The sequence below is a fragment of the Manis javanica genome, chromosome 4 (genome assembly GCF_040802235.1).
Source record: "Manis javanica isolate MJ-LG chromosome 4, MJ_LKY, whole genome shotgun sequence".
NCBI lineage: Eukaryota > Metazoa > Chordata > Mammalia > Pholidota > Manidae > Manis > Manis javanica.
Genome location: NC_133159.1, coordinates 58,376,188 through 58,397,888, shown reverse-complemented (window position 1 = coordinate 58,397,888; position 21,701 = coordinate 58,376,188). Strand labels below are relative to the sequence as shown.

Genomic DNA, 21,701 nt, shown 5'->3' with positions numbered 1-21,701 from the left:
ACAGCAATCAACTATGAGAGTTTGAACAAAAGCAATAATTTAAGATAACTCAAGGCCTAAACTATCCTTTTGTTACTGAAAGCAGGTAATTAGCCCCACTTTCTGAATAACTGTACTCTTGTTGGCTTCCCAACCACAGAACTAGTTTCTTATTTTCACTTAGATTTGGCAGAGAGTCTGTGAAGGTAACAGACAAAACTGAGAAAGATGCTACAACCTAATCTTACTCAGCACTAGTTTAAATGCAATCTTAGAAACTTAAGGAAAACTATAAATTGACATACTTGGTCCAGCATTTCTTCAAAGGCAAAATAGAGTAGTCTCGTAGAGGCAGCTCAGGCTTTGAAGTTAGGCAATCCTGAATTTGCATCCTGACTGATGCAAGGTAGTTGTGTGGACTGAAAATTCTTTATTTAATTTTGCTTAGCCTCAGTTTTCTCATGTGTACAATAGGTTAAGTAACACCTACCTTCTAATGTTGCTACAGAGAATAGAGATGATATGTGTAAGGCCATACCTTGGTACCACGGGATGGGTGTTGTAATATGGCAGGAGTTGTATGATGAGTTAGGAGTAGCACAACCATGGGCCTCTTAAAACTACTAAATATTCTTAAGATCACTATAAATCTCCAGAAGTAAAAAGTGATCCATAGGAAGCCATTTACAGGGTACCTCAATTATGAGTAAGTGGTTGGAAATTGGGTCTGAGAAATAGGAATTAATTTTGTATGTGTCAAAGAACACATGGGCATAATAGGATCTGAAACAATTTCGCTACAAGCTCTTTGCAAATCTCCAACAAGCTTGTAAAGAGGTAACTTGAATTATCATCAAGCCAGCTGCTGAAACAATGGGATTTCTTCTGCAGGTGCCAGTAAGAATATTCCTGCAAAAAATGAGGAGTTGGTTTTAAAATAAAAGTCCTAGAGCATACCTCACATGTAAGTGCGTGAGCATTTAAAGGGGAAATGACATGAGGCTAAAGCTCCCGTGAATATTTGGAGCAAGATGCAGATTATGGGATAATAAAGAAGGAAAGAGAAGTGGTAGAGTTGCCAGCAAAAGCTATAGCATCTGGCCCCATTTCAGAGTGGTTTCTGGACTGCATCATTGGTACAGGGTCAGTTGGTATTAAGGATTATCTCTCAGGGCATAAAAAGAAAGATTGGGGTTCTGTGGTTAGTATATTGAGTGAGTAGATTAGGATTACAGAACCCAGTGGTTGAACTACTCTTAATTCATCATACAACTGCTGCCACATGTGAAACCCTTCCATTACTACCACATGGGAAAACGACAGATGCTAAAAGGGAGCTCAGAGATTTGGTGTAGCATTTCTCAAATGTCTAATCATACTCACCACCTCAAGTTTGTTAAAATAGAAAACAGTCCCTTCTCCAGAGGTTATGAGTCAGAAAGTTTGGCATGGGACTTAGGATTCTGTATTTTTAAAAATAAGCTCTTTCCAGGTGATTGTTCTCATCAGACAGGCTTGACATGGATGTAGTCCAGCAGTTCTGAGATTAACATCTCCAGTCCACAGCATTAGCACCACCTGGGAATTTGTTAGAAATTAAAATTCTTTGTCCCCAGACCTACTGAATCAGAAACTCTGGGGTTGGAGCCCAGCAATCTTGCTCCAGAAGCCCTCTGGGTGACTCTCCCCTGCACACTGAAGTCTGAGGACTACCTATGACAAATGTGGCTCAGAGGGCTGAGGTAGCAAGTGTACTGCAATTTAGGAAATTCGTCTAGCCCACATTCTTCCAGGACTAGGAAAATCCTGACTTCAGTCTAGGCGCTGACTGCAGCTCTTCCCTAGACATCACTAAGGAGGAGTTTGATTTTTTGGATCCCTCTTAGTTTCCCAAGTAATTGGAACATGCCCCTTTCTCCTTCTTATAGCAAAGATACTTCATTATTTACTTTCCTATTTGAAATCCTCCTGTTGCTTAGCTCCACCATAAAGATTTGATTACCTAGTTGGTTCTGCTTATGACTGAGGCTCACACTTCTATCAACATGCTTTTGAACAAGCTGTTCATGTTTTTTGAAAAGACAAATTGTCTTTTTCTCCTTTTTAAGTTTTACCTTTTTCATCCTTTGAAGGTCAAGCAATGCTTAAAGATATTGTCCGTTTTTAAGTGGCACCAATTTGAAGGCCAACTCCCAGGACCGCTGCTAATGTGCAAATATTAATGTACAGAAGCAGAGATAAAAAGGGAATTACTATTCAGCCAATGAGACCATTTGCTGGTACAGCAGTGAAGAAAGTGCATTAGTTTGCAAAGGCTCCCATAACAAAATATCACAGAGTAGGTGGCTTAAACAACAGAATTTCTCTCTCACAGTTCTAGAGGCTGAAGTTCAAGGTCAAGGAGTTGGTAGTATTGGTTTCTTACATGGAGTGTGGGAGTGAATCTGTTCCATGCTACTCCTCTAGCTTTTGATGGTTTGCTGGCAATCTTTGGCATTTCTTGGCCTGTAGAAAAATCACCCCACATAAGTTTTTCCATGTATATGTGTGTCATATCCAAAATTCTCCTTTTTTATAAGGACACCAGTCATACTGGATTAGAAGCCTGCTGTATTCCAGTATGATCTTATCTTAATTAACTGCATCTGCAATGGCCCTGTTTTCAAGTAAGGTCACATTTTGAGGCACTGGGAATTAGAACTTTAATATGTGACTTTGGTTAGGGGTGAATAATTTCTCCCATAACAGAAGGGTTGGTTGATTTAGGGAAGAAGCCAAATCCAAACTCCAAAATCATAAGAGCTACATGATGTTGCTTCTGGGATTCAACAGGTTTAGGGATTGAATAAAATCTCAGTGATACATGCCAGCTCTGGCTCCAATTAGGAAAGATAATTCAAAGGCTATCACATTTCTGATACTGAACTATCTGGAGGCTGTTCTTATAAACAAATAAAAAGTACAGTGCTCATAAAACAAGTGTTGGAAAGATATTTGTGTTGTTTGGAATCATATTTTAAGTGATCAAGTTAGTCAGAAGTCAGATTGCTCTGTGCATGTTGGGGAGAGTGGGAGGTTGTAGGAATTTCTGCCCTTATGTTATCAACTCAGGTTGATTTCACTGCTTTGAAAACTCAGATGTCTTCCCTGGTAGTTTCCAAATCAAAGCAATATGCTCACCTAGCAGCTGAAGTTTGAAGGTAAACCAAATGCTACCTATTTGAAAGAGGATAGTTAAGGATTAACCAAGTCGACCACCAAGGAGGCATTTGCGCATGTTTGTGATGCTCTTACGGGCACAGAGGGAATGGTAGTTCGCCCGACGCCTTCTCGAGTCAGACTTGCTCATTTGGGGACGTTTATTTACAATTTTGTCCCCATACGTAGATAAACCTTCAAAAGAGCCTAACAAGGCATTGTACCTCTGCTTTCTCTACTAAGTAAAGTTTCACGTTGGTTTGGGGGTCACCTGCCTCTCCTAGTCCTTTTGATGTCAAAGTCCAGCTGTTGATCTCAGTTCATGATCCTGCTGCGGAGGCCTCTCAAGGCTATTTATGATCCCATAGAACATTGTTCAGTGTTTGTTTCTATTGCACATATTGTTAATGTGATTCTGAATTTTAGGTTGTGCCAGTAAAATTCCATTGGCTGTATTTTTTCATTTCATCACTGTATTTATGTATTCCCCGCCATACTTCTTAAAAAGAAAAACCAGTGGTTGAAAAGACATGTACTTCTGTTTCTAGGAAGTGATGCAATTGTTTTTGTAAAAATAAACTTCCAGCATATTTCTAAAGTTCTTTTTGTTTCAACACTTCTTGCTATGTTTTCAGTTACAGTGGGAGATCTCGCCAATAACTAGATGTTACTAATCTGGGAAACAGCCAAACAAATCATTTTCTTGAAACGGTTCCCCAATAAAGCCTCATTTATAAATGCCTATAGTTACCCGTGGTGTCTGCTCATGTACTAAGGAGAGGAAGACTGCATTGATATGATCCATTTGACAACACTCATATAATTTGATATCTCACATTTCAGACTCTAAAACTGTATAAGAAACTAATCTTCTTTATAATGGAGATAGCTGCCAAAACCTGTAGTTTCCCCTATCAGAAAAGGATGGCAACAGCTACTTGAGGCAGCGTAAAGAGCCAAAGTTCAGTCAAAGACCAACCTTCTACTAGGTCTTGCGAAATTCCTGTCTCAGGTTTACATCCGATGATCTGGTCACTTGTCTGAAAAATAAATGTATAATTGTGCATAGTGATGAGATTAGTGTACCTAAAATATATTTCTATAACAATTTCACCCACAAGTACATGGTAAAATAGAATAAGGCTAAATAAAAGTCTTTTAAGCAGGAGGAGTTGCTTTGGGAACAAATGACCAATTTCTAGTGATATCACCGGAAATATTATAAGAAATTTTTATATAACCCTTATATCTGTACTGGAGAAAGAGGGCAAGGGCAAGATAACTCCACAACCTTCCCATCTCAGCTTAATCATTCAGAGAAGGAGAAGTGTCTCCATCTGGGTTTAGAATTGTTTTCCTCATTAGGGATTTTTCTACCTCCCTCCCTCCCTTCGTTCTTTTCTTTCCAAATTTCACTAATTTAATAAGTTATTTGGGAACAGGAATCAGTGATGTGAATCTATATGATGCACAAGAAAAAGAGAAGTAACTTTTAAAAAAATTTACATTATATAAGTGCTTTATATTCAGTATATCAATGATATTCTGAATATTACCACCATTCTATGAGATTCTTAATGTAAACTTCCATCTTAGAGATGAGCAAATTGAGGCCCATCTCTGGATTAGGGCTTAATTAGCTTACTTTAGATGGTAGAATTAATATTCAAACCCAAATTTACCTGCCTACAAATCTTGTGTTTTCACTGTAAACTTTTGAAATGTTCCCCATGTTTAAACAGAAAATAGAGAGGATGATAGAAATTATATTAGCCACAAGAAAAGAACTATAGTTTCTTAAAGAAATGATAGGATTTAAAAACTTAACATCCTTCTCCATTTCCTTCTATCTTCCTTCATGTAGAAAAACATAAAAATTCTCTGAAGCTCAGAACACATGACTATACATGATACCTCCCCTTTATTTAATTTTCAAAAAGCATGTCTGTAGGTTTTTTAAACCTTTGATGTTTTCTTTCTTAGTTATTTTATACATGTAAGAAACATAAATTCATATTACCAACTGTATGACTAAAAAGAAACATCTGCATTCTGTGACACCATATGCTATTAAAGTCAAGAGACAATATCAAATTTGTCTCTCCAGAGGCAGATAAAAAACTGTCCTAATGCAGGGAGAAAGGGTATTAGGCATGAAATTGGAAATATCGCTTTTAGATATATGCACTTCCATTTCCCATCTATGTGAATTTGGTAAATGACTTAAAAGCTTTAACCTTCAATTCCATCATCTGCAACAAAGATCTTAATGGCCTTTTGCAGGATTGCTGTGAGGATATAAATCTTCAAGAGTCACGATAACACACAGCCCCAGACCTGTTGGCCCCTGCTCCTGAGCCCATGGATGATCCTGAGAAACCGTCATGTTCCCAGAAGACTCTGGCAACCCCATAAAAATCTCTTAAGACTACCTGGGAGACCCACCCAGCTTAGAGGACCTAACAAGCTAGAGAATCCTCTTTGCCATTCTAAGTTCAGGATGAAGGGATCCCATTGCCCTTCTCCATCTAAGCCACAAAATACTATATTGGAGTTTAATCTTTTCACTTAGCTTCTGTTAACATGCAGCTATTTCAGTGAATAATTTAATAAGTGATATACATACTTTCCTGGGGGCAGTTTGTGACAAGATAGAAAGCATCGTGTACATAGACGGAACAGAAAGGCATGCTCATGACAAGAAGAAGCTTGCTGGAGAGAAGAAAGGGGAAGTGAAAGGGATAAATGTCCATCCTCCCCTGCACCCCCACCATTTCTGCAGTCCCTTCAGAGCCACTTCTGCCTACATGGGTATCTCCTTCTGGATTTTTAGTCTATTTACTATTATTTCCTTGAAAATGGCTGTTCTCATTGAACATCATCTATGGTTTGGCATCCTAGCTACTGGACTTAATAATTGTCACAGCACACTTATGCTGCAGGCTATCTTTTACAGCTGAGAAAAGGAAGTCTCAGAGAGCAAGTTAGGTGCAAAGAATGATTGAAAACTGTCCCTTAAGGTCCAGACCTCAGTTTCTTCCAACTATACTGTCATACTTTGGTAATTCGGAAACATCTATTTCCCTTCCCCTAGAGAATGTAAAGGAAACTCTACAAGAAAATGAAGTTTGTCATTAACAGTAGCAACAACAAAGCCCCAAATTCTGGTGTTTTAAAATAACAAATGGTGTTTGACCTTCATGTGACATGTCCGTTGAGGTTGGGAGGGGAGTGTGGCTGCAGGTCATCCTCCTCAGACACTCAGGCTAACTAGGGTTTCAGATGTTGCTACACCCTGCTAAGGAGGCCGGGGAGAAGGTTTAGGGCAGCATCTAATGTTTCTAGAGCCAGGAGGCCACTACCTCCACTACGCAAAAGACAGGGAGGGAGAACAATCCCACCACATACCGAGAAAATGGAGAAGTGCGGTACTGGTGAGCAGCAATGATCTACACCCCAGAACCTCTGGAGCAAAGACAGAGGGAAAATGAAGAAAATAAATACAGAAGTGCTGAGTTTAAAAGGAGCAAGGTCTTTTCTGGCTCAACTCTTAACTCCATACTCTGCCTATTTTAAGCCTTTTCCACATGTTAACTTACTTGGCAAGGTGGGGCATTAAAGCAACCAGGGACGTTATAAATGTAGGGAGATACAGGCTTATAATTTCAGCAAAGCTGAAAAAACAGGTTGGTCACTCAAATAGCCAATTTAGACATATGGTAAGAATTGCTTATAGTTCAGCATTGCTACACATTGCTGGTTTAGTCAATGGAAAATTTTCCAAATGCTTGGTGTTAACACAGCACATCTCTGGAAGGGATGCAAGAGTATTTTGACATTTTGTGCAGAAGAAATATCCAGAATGTTCATAGAATTTGGAGCCCTTTTCAGATGAACTGAAGTTATGGGTTTTCAAAAAAAACTGTAAGATGTCCAGATTATTAAAAGTATTCTAATTCAAAATCATTAGATTGGCAAAAGCATCTACTTTTAGAATTCTATAAAACCTACACTGACCTTGAATTAATAAAGCTAGGGAATGTGATGCAGGTGAAAGGGCTTTAAGGAAGGCAGGTTTCATAACCCCTTACTGAAGCTTTTTTCTGTATGAGCTGTAGTTAATTTCCTAATTTTTAAAGCTGTTTCTCATATGCTATGTGGAGGATTTTATCGAAGAATGTGTCAGACAGTACCACAAAATATATCTCTACCACTAAAATACACCTTGATACTGTTCATTTCTCTTCATCTCTAATACTCTTATTCCGATTCAGGTGAAACTCATCTATCAGCTAGGCCACCACCAGTAACTGCCAAATGATTTTTCCTCTTCACCTCTGGCCCCCAGCCATTCATTACTTAGCAACAGGGATCTTTCTCACCCCAGGGCCTTTGCACATGCTATCCCAATCTTTTTTTTCTATTCCCTACATAAACAGCTCTATTTCTTCCTTTGGTTAATAACTTCAGTGCTTTCTTGAGCTCTCTAGCTGCAATATTTTCCTCTTATTATTTGCTACCTTAGCTCATTTGTTTCCTTCATAGTGCTGTTCCCAATTTTTCTGTCTGTTTACTTCTTTGTTTTCTGTACTAGCATATGAAGTTCACAAGGGCCAAGACTGGCTTGATTTTGTCCATCCTTGTCTTTACCAAGTGCAGAAACCAGCACACAGCAGGTGCCAGAGAAGTAGTTGTGTGATGAGTAAAGGAATTGTGAAAAGTGAGATGATTAGGTGCCTCTTTGTGTATCCAGGTGGTACTCAGGCAATATTGTTATTCCTCCCCTTTCCTTTACCAGTGCTGCCTGGTCATTCATATCCCTTCTAACCTACACATTTCCCTGCTGCAGGTACATTAGTATGTCTTCCCATCACATACAAATGTACTAGGAATCTAAACGGAAAGGCAAAAGATAGAGTAAGTGAAGTACAGGAAGCAGAAGAGGTTACTTTGATGCATTTGTCTTTTAATACATCTGTGCTTTTGTGCATTAAGCCCTGACATCCTTGGATGACCTTTCCTATACCAAGTTTGGAGAGTTGTAATCAGCAAACAAACATTTCTATCTCTTCCTATTAGTTATATATTATCTCTAAATTTTTCTTGAGCAGTGGTGTTTCAAAATTATTTAAATATTTTATTGCCATTTTCTCTTGTTATTTAAAAAATGAATGTAAAGTGAAAATGTAAATATGCATTAAAGAAGTGACAAAAGGGTAATAATACAATTCAGACAAAGATGAAAATAAGCATATAATGGATGGCTAATATTTATTTTTTATTGGATACATTGAAATTGAATTGATGAAAGCTGTCTTCATTTACAAAGAAAAAAATTAAAGAACAGCATGAAATACTGGAATTTCTTATCAGAAATTATGTGTAAAATTTATGCATAATTATGACATGTATGTCAGTTTTAGCTCTGTGAAATGAATCCCACTCTAAAATACATCTCTTGCATATTTGACTTTCTTTCTTCTGGGTTTTTAGTGTGACTTTTCTGAAAGTTGTAGATTGCAAATAGAGTGTAGTCATTTTCCCCTTTGAAAGATGGACAAACCCACTTCCTCAGTTTATTTATAAGGAACTTAGGACTCAATGAGGTGAAGGAGTTAGTCCTATAGGCCTGCCTCAGTTCTCTCTGATTGGTTGCCTGGATTATTTTAGAGTCTACATCTGCAGGCAAAGAGACCGCTATTTATTTAAAAGTAGCCCTTCATAGTTCTGGACTAATATTCATTTATAAATGGTGTCCATTTCAGGTGGAAAGTATTTACCAGCAGACAGCCAACAGTCCTAGATGCACAAGAAGAAAGACCCCTCCAGGCATCTTCTACTTCATTTTCTTATTGGTTAATTAATCCCTCAGAAATTGATAAGGTGTTGACTTCAGTCTGTACCTCCTTTCAGACCAATGAAGGTCAGCCCATGGGGACCACACCTTGTGTTTCTAAAATAGCTCTGCTTCAATAAATTAGGTTCAGAAGAATTTTTTATTTCTCCTGCAAGCTTGTCCTGCTCTTTAACTCATGCCAGATTGTGCTGGGATTTGCGTTGTGCTTTAACACATTCACTCTTTCCATCTGGTGCGTTCTGTGGTCACTGAACTTGGCTGTGTTCTCAATAATCCTCTGGATTTCTCAAGTGGATTTTGGAGTTCTTCCCATTTGTACTAGAATGTAATCCACAACAAGCCTGTCTCTAGTTTTCCTACACTATCCCCTGCCCCAGAGGCAGTGACCATCCTCATGGCACTAGTCTTGTCTCCAGTTCCCAATAGCCAGATGGGACGAGTGCTCACTGGGCAGCACAGAGAGATGCACTGAGCAGTGCCGCTCTGCAGCGTCCAGACCTTCACTCTCTGTGTATCTCACAACCGATGACAACCTGACCAAAATATGGGCAGCCTGGACTGGATATATCGGTGATCACACAACCCTTTAGCAGGCTGTCTCAGGGCAAATGTCCCTGACATGCTTCTCTTCTCAGTTAATGATGCATGGCATTGCTTTCCAAACTCTTTCACAAGGCTTTGCAAAATCCACCACGACCTTTACCATTTATCTAACTTCATCATTCCTCTTTTCCTTGAACTGTACTCTTCTGAACTATGTTGTATTTCTAGACTACAATTTTAAACCTGCCATTCCTTAAAGAATGCCATTCTAGAATATTCTTTCCCTCCCACATGGTGTCTCAAGTATTCTCTGGTGTTGGGGGACACTTCTAAGAAGAGGTGCTTGATCCCTTGGACAATTTAGAGATGTGGAGCTAATGTAATGTTGCTTGATTGTTTATATCATTCAACATCAGAAGGCAATTTAGGGCATAGGGAGAATGTGGAACTCTATTTTGTACACAGAAATTATGAAAGACACAACCTTAAGGGGACAGATCTTAGCCCTGGGGAGTTAAACTGTTCCAAGTGTTTTGTAAGTAACAAACACTTTGTTCTTTATCTGTAGCCATGCACATGTGTATGTGTGTGTGTGTAACTCCTTCCCCATCACTAAAAACTTCCTTCGGATGCCTTTACCCCACACATGAAGAGACAATGAGCAGCTCTGTGGATAAGGTACAAATTATAGTTGAATCTATTCCAATATTTAACTCTACTGAAGTGTTTTAATACTAACAGAGTCTTTAAAGTGCATGCTCCAATTTACCCTTTCTTGTTCTTTATGATATCCATCGAGAGGAAAAATTTGGAAAGGAGAGTCCTTCACAGCAAAAGTAGGATTGTCAGGAGCCACACAGCTTCCAGCTAGGTGCTGGCACTTCCTTTCATTCACACCGCAGCCCATCTGGTTAGGAGCATTTAACGATGAGGTTGGATTGTAGCAAAACATGCGGAGAGGTGGAGTACACCCATCAAAGATACTTCTTAAGACTAACATACAGTAGTACTAATATATTTGAGTGGATGTCAAACATGAGCCAGCACCTCCTCCACACTGCTTTTTCGTTGTCTTTTCCTGGTCTCCCTGTCTCTGTGTTTGGGGTGTAGAGACTGAGAACAAAGGTTTCTGTAAGAAATGTCTTTACTTTGTGACAAAAATATATACATAAGGAGCTCTTCTGACATTTTAATTCGAAATTTGAGACTTGAATCTGATGCATGTTTCAGATTAGTCCGAAATGGAAAGAAACTTAGATTTTATAATATACCTAGAGTAGCAATATTATCCAAAAAATGTACTAACTATAACAAAGATTTCATGAGTCCCATTCAACAGATCCTAAGATCAGAATATTCTCCCTAATTTTCAGGCACTTGAACCAAGAATTCATAATCTTAATTAAGCCAAGAATGTAAACAGACTGAGGAATCATTCACAATTCAAATTAAATGTCACTGATTACTTTTCTTTCTCAGTTCATGCAAGGCCTTCTCCAGTAAAGCATACTCATCTGTTTCTGCATAATTAAAAAATATCTTGTACAAGGAATAAGTACGTAACAGCATAATCAGACACACTTGCTAAACTAATTGCATATGGAGCTTGCCAGTTTCCAGTCTCAGTGATTAGATTATGTCTCTCCATTTCTTTAAATATCACAAAATGAGTGTAAATTGCTATGCAGATACTTTCAGACTAATGGAGACATGTAAGGCTCAAAAGTTCATGTTCAATTTTGCAGGGAGTTTTGGTTTTGTATGATAGCAGTTACTGGATCCCCCAACAGTGAAGCATGATCCATGCCTTTCTTAGGCATTACAGGAAAACCTGACTGTTCCGTTGCACTCATTATGTCTACAGCCCTGGTGAAATCCATGTTTGTGTTCTCTGACACTTATGTTACAGTCTGATCACTATGGACATCAAAAAGATATATTTTGTTTCTTAGGATTCCCAGACACAACAATCATGCATTCTATTGATACAAATAACCATAGCATATACAAGTATATAATTTTAGAGCATGTATACATAGATAAATAAGCAAAAGTATATGGAGTGTAACTGTTTCTAAATAGTACCATGCTGCTTATTTCAGTAGCCAACAATGACATAAGCAATGCAGGGCCCCATCCACTTTGGTGAGTCCCAGCAATGCAGCCTGAAGCTCAGCAATCCCAGCCCACAGCAGTGTGAGGCCCCGAGTTAGTACGCTGTCCAATGCAAAAGTTAACTTGAGTTATTTTTCTAGACATATGTATCTCCCCTTTACTTTTAGAAGGTGAGAGAAAATAAATTTGTTGAGCATCTACTTTAGCTTAAGCTAGTGTTAGATATATCCACATATGACATCATGTTTAATTCTACCAATGACCTTAAGAGTAATAATTCTTATCCCCATTTTTACCAATGGAGAAACTAAATCTCACAACAGATAACTGACTTTTCCAAGAACATACCACCGAGGCTAAGATTCAAACCCAGGTCTGGCACTCTTGAGTTTATTCCTTTCCATGCTACGTCAGGTCACCCAAACATTCTTAGGTACCTATACTTTGAAAATTATATAAACTTGCTCCAGGACATGCAGGGACAAATCAACAGTGAAAGTAAAATGTAGCAGGACCTGAAACATAAGATCTGTGGCCATGCACACCTGATTCCTGGAGCCAAAAGAGCTGGGGGTCAGGTCTGGGCCACAGTCCCATTGAAAATTGAATGCCAAACAGGAAAAGTAAAGCAGAAGTCCAGTGTGGACTCTGCCTGTGCAGCAGACTGCTGGGGACAGCCCCATGAACACCCAGGGCCTGAACACTTACCAGCTTTACACCAAGAGACTAATTTCAGAACACACAAACTAGCTGTGGGTACCTGACTACTATTATAAGATGGGTTGTGTGGATTACCTCAGTTAGGCCTGACCACAGCCATGCTGAGACGCAGGCATTGGCCGTAGTGCAGCATGGCCAGCTAAGTAGTGGGAAGAGCACAGACTGTGCAAACAAACTGCGTGGGTTTGCCTCCCAGCTCTTCCTGGCTGTGTTGTTCTCTAGCTGAGGAAACGTGCTTTTTCTGTGACCTAGTTTCTTCATTTGTAAACTGGAAGTGATAATAGTGCTTACCTCTTTGGGCTTTTGAGAGTATAAAGAGCCTCAAACAGTGCCTGGCTCAACATCATTGTTAGGCAAGGGCATGATAAAGAAGGGGACTGAGAAAAAAACAAAAAATGAAGGGAACTGAGTAACTTGCATAAATTCAGAAAAGTAACCGTTGGAGCTGGAACTCCAGTCTAGATGGCAGGAGCCCAGAACCCATGCTCATAACCCATGTTGTGTAGAGTACGGGTTCTGGTTGGAGACAGTCAGACAGAGGTGTCTGATTCTGCAGGTGGGGGACCTCAGGAAACTCACCTGTGAGGGGACTAGGGAAGGTAGATCATGATCAGACCACCACCCTAAGATTCCTCCTTATTTCTTCATCCCATACTGGCTAATCTCAATGGAAATCATGACATATCTGAAAGTCATTTCAGAATCTCCTTTATCGAACACCCTTTTCAGTGTCAGCTGGGCACTTAAAATCTTTACCTTTGCTTCACTAATCCTTCTTTGTCTAAATTCAGTAATATTTAATGCCTTCTACCTTCTAAGAAATCAACAATGGTGGACTCTAGACAGAGATTTTTAGGTCAGAATATAAAGACTTACTGAATTTGTCAATACCAGTAATTCCTTCTTCATGAAAAGAAAGGTGACTTACACTTATATCATGAAATGAGATCTTAAAATGGCCAGTACATACTTCCTTCATGTTCTTTCATAAATCAGGTGTTTTAAAAAAGAAATAACGGTAGCTTTTTCTGCAAAGAAGGAATTGCTACTTTGTGATTTTTTTCTTTTTAATTTGATGTGAAGCAAATAATAGCAGTACATGGCTAGATTTGCTCAGTCCCACCAATAATTGAGAATGTAAACTTAAAAAAACTTTCTTTTACTTATGCCAAATCTAGTCAGATTAGGTTGTATAAGATCTGTTGTCCCATGACTCTGAGTCCTTGGGAGGCATCCTAAGTTAGCCTATTAGAGTCATTTTCTCTAGATTTCATATGCACAGATACACACCTAGTGGACAAACACACAGTCTGAATTTGAGGGCAGGCATTTTGTAGTAAAAGCCACGCACATCCCACAATTCCCGCTCAGAGCAAAAGCTCTCATGCATTGCTTTTAATAAAACTGCAAAGCTGTAAAGACAACATTCAGGGAGGGATCTGCAGCAGGGTGCCAGGGAACATTTTCTTGGATCAGCTTTTGTGTCTCACTGTTATCATTTTCTCCAAGTTAGAAGGGGTCACGCTTAGTTTGTTTTTCAGCTCAGAAAATATAAAAATTATATTGTAGAGAGATGCAGTAGATAACAGCAAGGAAATTAAGCAAGGACTTTGTTTGAAGTCAGGCACAATGGGTTTGAATATAATTTCAGCCATTAGCTGACCTTGTGACTTTAGTCAAGTGATTTATACTTTCTGAACTTTGAGATCTTCATCTGCAAAAGGACCTCAAAGAGTTAATATAAGATTAAAATAGACAAAGTAAAGCAACAAGTATATAGCTAGTGTTAATACCTGTGCTATCTTCATAGTTGCAGTGCTTTTAGTATTAGTTGACATGCCAGGCAGTGTTAGTTCTCTTATATACATTATCTGAAATTTGTATAACAACCACAGCCAGAAACCATGGTTAGGTAAATGTCTCTCATTACACTGTGTTAAATGGATTGGAGAAGAAAGGGTCTAGAGACACGGAGATGCACCGAGAGTTTATTACACTGATTCATGTGGGGAGTTCTCATTAAGATGGAATGGTGAGATGGAGAAAGAAAAACTACTTAGGATGTGGCATTTAAAGGGCAAATATAATTGATTGGCTATGGTAGCAAGGAAGAGCAAGGATTTAAATAATGATCCTTTTCATCTAATCCCTCTGACTGAAACACACTGATGGTAGAGCACTAATTTGGCAAAACACTGTAATGAAGAGGTAAGGCTATAAAAAGACATATCCAAAAATGGCATGCTAGCCAGCACCTTCCTCCTTCATTTAGTACCAGCAGATATTCCTTGACACCTGCTCTATTTCAGATACAGTGCTGGGCATTTGGTGCTAGGTGTCCATAATAAAAGGTCACCAACTCAAAGATACTCAGATAAATGGTATCCATGCTTATGTGGGCTTTTTGGTTGTAAAGAACAGAAAAACTCCACCAAACTGTACATCTATTTAAAACAGACAATTACTGATGAAATAACTGAAGAGTCTAGGGCTTTAAAAACAGGTATCTTGGTGTTCAAATGATGTATGAAGAATCTGGATTTTTCTGTCTTTTGCTCTGCCTTCTTCTACTTCGGTTTTATTCTCAAGAAGTTTCTCTCTTCAGGGTGACAAGATGACCAACAGCAGCTCCAAGTTGTCTTCCTTACTAGTTAAGCAACCAGAGGGGGGAAAATACTGCAACATAGTTCTAGTAAATACTGCTGATGGAGGTATTAGCCCAGTAGATGATGTTTCCCTTCTTGAACCAATTACTACGGCCCAGGGTTGGCCCTAATGAACTTCATGGACTGGAATAAGGGAAAGGGACTCCAAAAAGGATGACCAAAGTATAGTTACCAGAATCAAAGGAGAATGAATTGATCAAAAATTATACATGTCAGCTATACTGTTCAATTAATTCCAACAAGGACCCCTTTTACTGCAAATAACAGAAATTGATTTCAAATTACCTTAAACCAAAATGGAATTTGTTATAAGAATTTCATGGAACCCAAGATCCCAGAGTGCAATAGGACCTTACAAGGAACTGAAATGATGAAATGAAAATTAATTGGCATTACAGCTGCCCCCTCACCTGACCTCTCTCTGTCACTCAGTTCTTGTAGCCACATGTTAGTCTTTGGTTTTCTCTTCATATCTTCAGTATTGGGGATTCGTCTCACTCCTCAGGCAAATGTCTCTGTTTCCTCAATGCTCACGACTGTCTCACAGTGCTGGAGTTTATATCTCTCAATTTCAACTGCTCGAACTGACATTACTTTCTCTCATTCTCTATTCAGAATTTATAAAATAGACTCTTACTAGTCAAACTTGAATCTAATGACTATTCTGGTCCAAGCAAGCGTGGCTTACAGGCTGGGATAAAAACACCCCTGCATAAGTGGATAGTTATTGGGAAAAGGAGGCTATTGCAAAGTGGATCGAATCCCCAAAGCAGCCCACTACCACAGCCCCACCAGATTAACTGAAGGAAGACTTTGTTTTTGCTCTAAAACGCATCTTCATCTTCTGGACCTTAGCAAATGTGCAAAGGTACAGAAACCTCATCTTTAAGTGATGCTGCACAATATAAAAAATGACAAAGCAGAGCTTCCAGGAACAAAATCCAATGTCAAACTGAACATTACATGTTTGGCAACCTGGCCAGATATGTCAGGAAGTTAGCCAATAAGGGAAAACTTAAACAACTACTTACTTACTGGTGAACTGCAAGTTGTAGAGAAAAAAGTTAATCCATTCTAAAAGAACATTTACTCACTTCTCATTCATTTCCAATGTATCATCAGGGGTTAAATAAAATAGATGAATGACAGAGTTACTTTCCTCAAAGATTCACAGATTAGTTAGGGAGACAGACAAGTAACCTGTGATTGAAAAAATAGCTCTGATCAGTGCTAAAGGGGGCATCTCCGAATGCTATGGAATTTCTGCTTCAAAGAGGGTTGACTAGTTTGACTAGGGCAGCCGTGACAAAATACCAGAGCGGGTCCCTTAAATAACAGAAATTAATTTTCTCACAGTTTTGGAAGCTGGAAGTCCAGGATCAAGATGTCGGCAAGTTTGGTTTCTCCCGTGGCTTCTCTCCTTGGCTTGCAGATGGCCACCTTCTTGCTGCATCCTCACATTGTCTTTTCCTGTGTGAGCCTATCCCTGGTGTCTCTCTGTGTGCCCGAATTTCCTCTTCTTATAAATACACCAGTGAGACTGGATTAAGACCCTCCATAAAGACCAAATGTAACTTTAACTACTTCTTTAAAGTCCCTATTGCCAAATATAGTCATGTTCTGAGGTACTGGTGTTTAGGGCTTCAATATATGAGTTTGGGGGAGGGAGGACACAGTTCAACACATAACAAAGAGAAAGAAAATGTTCCAGAGAAGTGATGCCCAGCCAGTCTTAAAGAATAAGGCAGGAGAAGATGTAACCCTGCAGGCACAAAAGCAAGAGTGAGCATGACTTATCTATGGAATTTAAGTAGTTTGGTATGGCTGAAACTTAGGATACACGCTGAAAGGTTGGAAATTGGTAAAAGATAAAGTGGAGAGATAATTAGGGATTGAGTTATAAGTTTTTATCTTGGGGTGGGCTAAACTATGGCAACAAATGTACCTCAAAATGTTGTAGCTCAAACACAACATAAGTTTATTTCTCTCTCAAATAACAGCCCAGGGTGGGTGTTACAGATCCACTAGGAGACCCATGCCACACATGATTCAGGGACTGATTCCTTTCAGCCTAAGACCCTCTGTGTAGTCAAGGCTGGATTGCTAGGGCCAGCACTTCCTCTGTAAAGTCTGAACCATCAAATAGCATGCTTCATATCTGCTGTTGTGCTTTTGTTAAGAATGAGTAATATGACCTTGTCTGGTTGCTGAGTTATGGAGGCTGTAATACCATAGCGGGGGTGGCTTTATATAATAATTCTAATAAGGAAAGTATTTGGTACATAGGAGCTGTTTCCATCAGCCTTCTAAGTCTTATTAAGGAATTTCATTTTTTATACCAAGAAAGAGAACGTGACTTTCAGGGTTTTTTTAGCAGGAATGCTATGAATAAATCTCAATTTAAAATTGTAATGCTGGTGACACCATAAAGAAAGGATTTGTGGTACTATATTAGAAGCAAAGATATGATACTAAGGAGGCTGTTTTGGTAATTCTGGCAAGTGGTTTTGATTTAAGGCAGTGCTCTTAGGAGTGCAAAAGATGGAACAGATCCCAGTGGTATTACAGAAATTGACTCATCCTGATTTCTGTCTGATTTCTTGTGAGGAGAGAGAAAGAGGAAAATTGTAGTCTCTCATGATTTCTTGCTCTGGGTGAATGATGAGATTTTGGTAACATTAAATGAGGAAAGGCTCAATTTGAAATATACTGAGTTTGAAACTTATGTAGGATATACAAATGGCAGTATCCAGTGACTTATACACAAGGGTTATATTTTCAGAAAAGACTATGAAGCTTAGAAAATAGATTTTATAGTTAATACAATAATGGTAAGAGGTAGCTAGAATCACCTGTGGATGAAATCATCCATAGTAGTCAGAGACTGATGTAATGACATAAGAATGCTGATTCCCAATTCCCATTTTAAACCAAAAAAGAAAGGTTTTTAACTAAAAAGGAGGGGTTTAAATAATGCCAAATTATGAAAGCAGTGGTTGAACTATCTCATAAGTATTTAATGGTAAAAAGAAAACAAAATTTTTTGCCAGAGTAGAGATTTGAATACTCTTAAGAGGATAATCATTGTAAAGCAGAAAATCATTATGAGTTTTCTGAACTTGACAAGTCTTTATGCATAAATATTATTGTTATAAATGTGCAATCAATGAAGTCCACATTTAATTAGTAATCCTATGCCCTTGTAAGTATCCATCAAGTATATTGACAAAATAAGAGGTGGTCAGTTTTATTCTTGCTTCCGTCTTCCTGGCAAATAATCAGCTCCTTTCTGGAAAACCTGAATCATTTATATTAATATTTTCATTAGCCTGTCCACTTAAGGACAGGTTCAATGTAATTATTACTATATTAAAGATTGTAATGTGACCACTGAGTTAGAAACATGAATCAAAGTCCCCCATGAAAGATTCTATTAGGTAATTGTTTAAAAAAATGCCAAGTAAACATCTAAATAATATCCAGATGTTAGAGAATGCTTGAAATTTCTGTAGTTGATGTTACCAAATTCAGAAATCAAAATACAAAATATTTTTAAAATATGGCTCTATCAAGGAATACTTCCCAAAATACTGATGTCTCATTTCAGTTAGGAATGTTAGGGTAAATTTTGAAAATTATTATCGTAATTTTAGTAAGGGACACTTACAAGCTATATTTGCATTAATTGTACTGAAAAACTCTAGAGTGATTTGATTTTTTCCCTGCCTAACCTGGTGCTCACCTCAAGTGTGATGATTGTGCACTAGCTCTTATATTTCATGCATTAGCTTTTCTTCCTCTTCCAAGCTCTGATTTCTATACCGCAAAGTGTTTTAAAGAAGTCTTTTGCTAAAATACACTATGGTCCTACCCCTATGTTTTTTTTTTAAAGAGGAAGAGTGTACATAGTATTTCAAAATAGATATTGGTAATCTAGACTGCAGTCTTTTAGTTACAGAATTTGAGTTAGGCTCCAAAGCGTAATCTTTCATTTCAAAGTTAAAGACTAATACTTTGAATTAGAGCTACCTCTTACCCAGTTTGGTGGGAATGAAATTATAGAACTAGCTTCATATTCTTTGGAAATAAACAAAAATGAAATATATTTGAAAGCAAAACTAGCCCATTGCTTTAAAAAATGTATAAATATAATAAATGATGATCAACTTTTATGTCTTTAAAAGTGTCTTTCATTTTCATGTTATATTTAATTACCATGTAAAATAATAAAAAAGAATCATGGATTCCTTTAATGAACATCAATAGGCACGAAGCTATCTAAGTAGGTTTTTTCTTTGGGTGCCCAACTTCAAATTAGGCTGATGATGTCTACTAGGGAATCTCAGGTACATCCACATTTGTAGGATCCTCTTCACCTAACTGTTCTTTTTGATGCACCCTAGAGATTTAATTAATCCCTTTTGCACAGCATACACTTTGTAGATTCTGTGGCTTAAATTCACATCCTCATGCTGGCATCCAAGTCTCTCCTATTCAGAGTTCTCACCTTTGTATCCAGTGGCTAACCAGACATGATGTGCGACTTAACCCCACTCATAACTGTATCCCAAAGCCTGGAATTATATCCACACTGGCCAATTCTGCATCTCTTTAATATCCTCAAATCTGTTCATTCTCTTTCCCCATTGTAGCTAATTTGTTCATATGTCTTAATCTTATGGTTTACTCTAACGCTTCTTACTGCCCCCAGCCTTGTTTCTCCCACCCTCCCCTCAGCATCCCCCCCCCGCCATCTACTCACTGTGCAGCCCAAGTGACCTTTCCTCCTCATCGATTCTCCACGCTGCAGCCAGAGAGAGATTTCTGAAACATAAATATAACTTTAGCGGAAAAAAAAGGGCGCCTTACAATTAGCATGTATAATGTTGGGGGAGGCACAGAGAGGGCTGTGCAACACAGAGAAGACAAGTAGTGATTCTACAGCATCTTATTACACTGATGGACAGTGACCATAATGGGGTTTGTGGAGGGGACTTGGTGAAGGGGGGAGCCTAGTAAACATAATGTTCCTCATGTAATTGTAGATTAATGATACCAAAATTTTAAAAAACGGTATCTGAAAAAAAAAAAAAAAATATATATATATATATATAACCTTAGCACTTCGCTGATTAAAAGTGTCAAATTTCTCATTTCTCCCAGAATGAATTCCAAACTTATTAATACCACATACATAGATGGTCCTGAATAATCAGGACCCTTTATACCTCTGTTCTGTTCCATCTTTAAGCCCAGACTCCCTTTTGGCATCTTGGATGTTTTGAGGGTTGTCCCCACCTCAAACCCCAATCCTCTCCTGCCATTCATTGCCTTATCTCATGCTCTCTATCAGGACTTAGCTTTGATTTTACTTTCCTGTGGAATCTTTCATTGACTACCTATGGTTACATTTTACATTGTCCCTTTGTATTCCTTCAGGACTCTATTCTCATCCGAACATTCCTCTTATCACATCACATTTCAGTAACTAGTTTATCTGTCTTTCTTTGTGTTTGTAAGCTCCTTGATGTCCTCCTGGAGGGCTGAGACTCTTCTTTTTTTTTTACCCTTTATCTCCCCAGTGTCCAGCACAGTCTCTGAAATAAAGTAGTCACTCAGTTTACACTGATAGATCGAAAGAATGGATAATGATGAGATCTTCCTTACACAGAAGTGACAGGTGTGTAAATTTGACCTTTGACCACAAACATCATCTCCTTCCAGAAAACATTCCTTATCAATTTTTAAATGCTACTTAAAATTTTGCCATTACAGAATCATTAATTTTGATAAAAGTAAACAAATTAATTAATCAATTAATGATACAGCTCTGGTAAAAGGTGAGGAAAAACACATACCTCTGGTAGGAGGGAAGGAAACTGGTTTAATTCTTAAAACATTTAAAATTGATCTGAAAAAAATAAATATATGGCTTCCTAGTCTCTTCTAATCCCTCTTTCTTTCAATCCAAGTTATCACTTTTAAATGAATTAAGAATACATATACTTTAAATAAAGCTCAGAGACATTAGAGTTCAATGAAAGTAGTCACAAGCTCCAAATTATTATTTTTTTTATTGCTGTGTAACAAATTAACCACAAAGTTAGGAGTTTCACATTTGGTATCTAACATTTCTGAAGATTGGAAGTCCAGGAAGAAATGACTGGATTCTTGTCTCAGGGCCTCACAAGGGTAAAATCAAGATGTCAGTTGACTGCATTCTCACCTGCAAGGTCCTTTGCCAAGTTCATTTCAGTTATTTGCAGAACTCATTTCCTGTGGTTATAGGATGAGGGTCTTATTTCTTTGCTGACTGTCAGCTGGGGTGTCTCCTAGCTCCTGAAGACTCCACCCCACAATTTCTTCTCACATGACCCCTTTCATCTTCAAACCAGCTACAGCCCACTGAATCCTTTTCACTCTTCCAACGTCTCTGAATTCTGCCACCAGGAGAGAAAATTTTCTGCTTTTAAAGGCTGATGTTATTAGATGAGGCCCATCTGGATAATCCCCCTATTTTATGATCAACTGCACTATAAAACATAATCCTGGGATCTTATCACATTCATAGGGTATTTGGACAGAACATCTTTGGAGGGAGAGCTTTAGAATTTTTGCCTACC

At 38.3% G+C, this 21,701-nt stretch overlaps 1 protein-coding gene across 5 annotated transcripts in view; it reads left to right on the top strand.

Annotated features, from left to right (window-relative positions):
• PTGER3 (prostaglandin E receptor 3) overlaps positions 1–21,701 on the top strand; it is a 169,744-nt gene that overhangs the window by 78,471 nt on the left and 69,572 nt on the right. For 2 of the 5 annotated variants that reach the window (XM_073234121.1, XM_073234122.1), the window contains one exon: positions 5,461–20,193. The exons of the other annotated variants lie outside the window; for them this stretch is intronic. In XM_073234121.1, coding sequence (XP_073090222.1) covers positions 5,461–5,479 — 19 coding nt within the window. In that variant the 3' untranslated portion in view covers positions 5,480–20,193. Of the gene's footprint in view, positions 1–5,460; positions 20,194–21,701 lie in introns of those variants that run through there. 5 annotated transcript variants of the gene reach the window in all.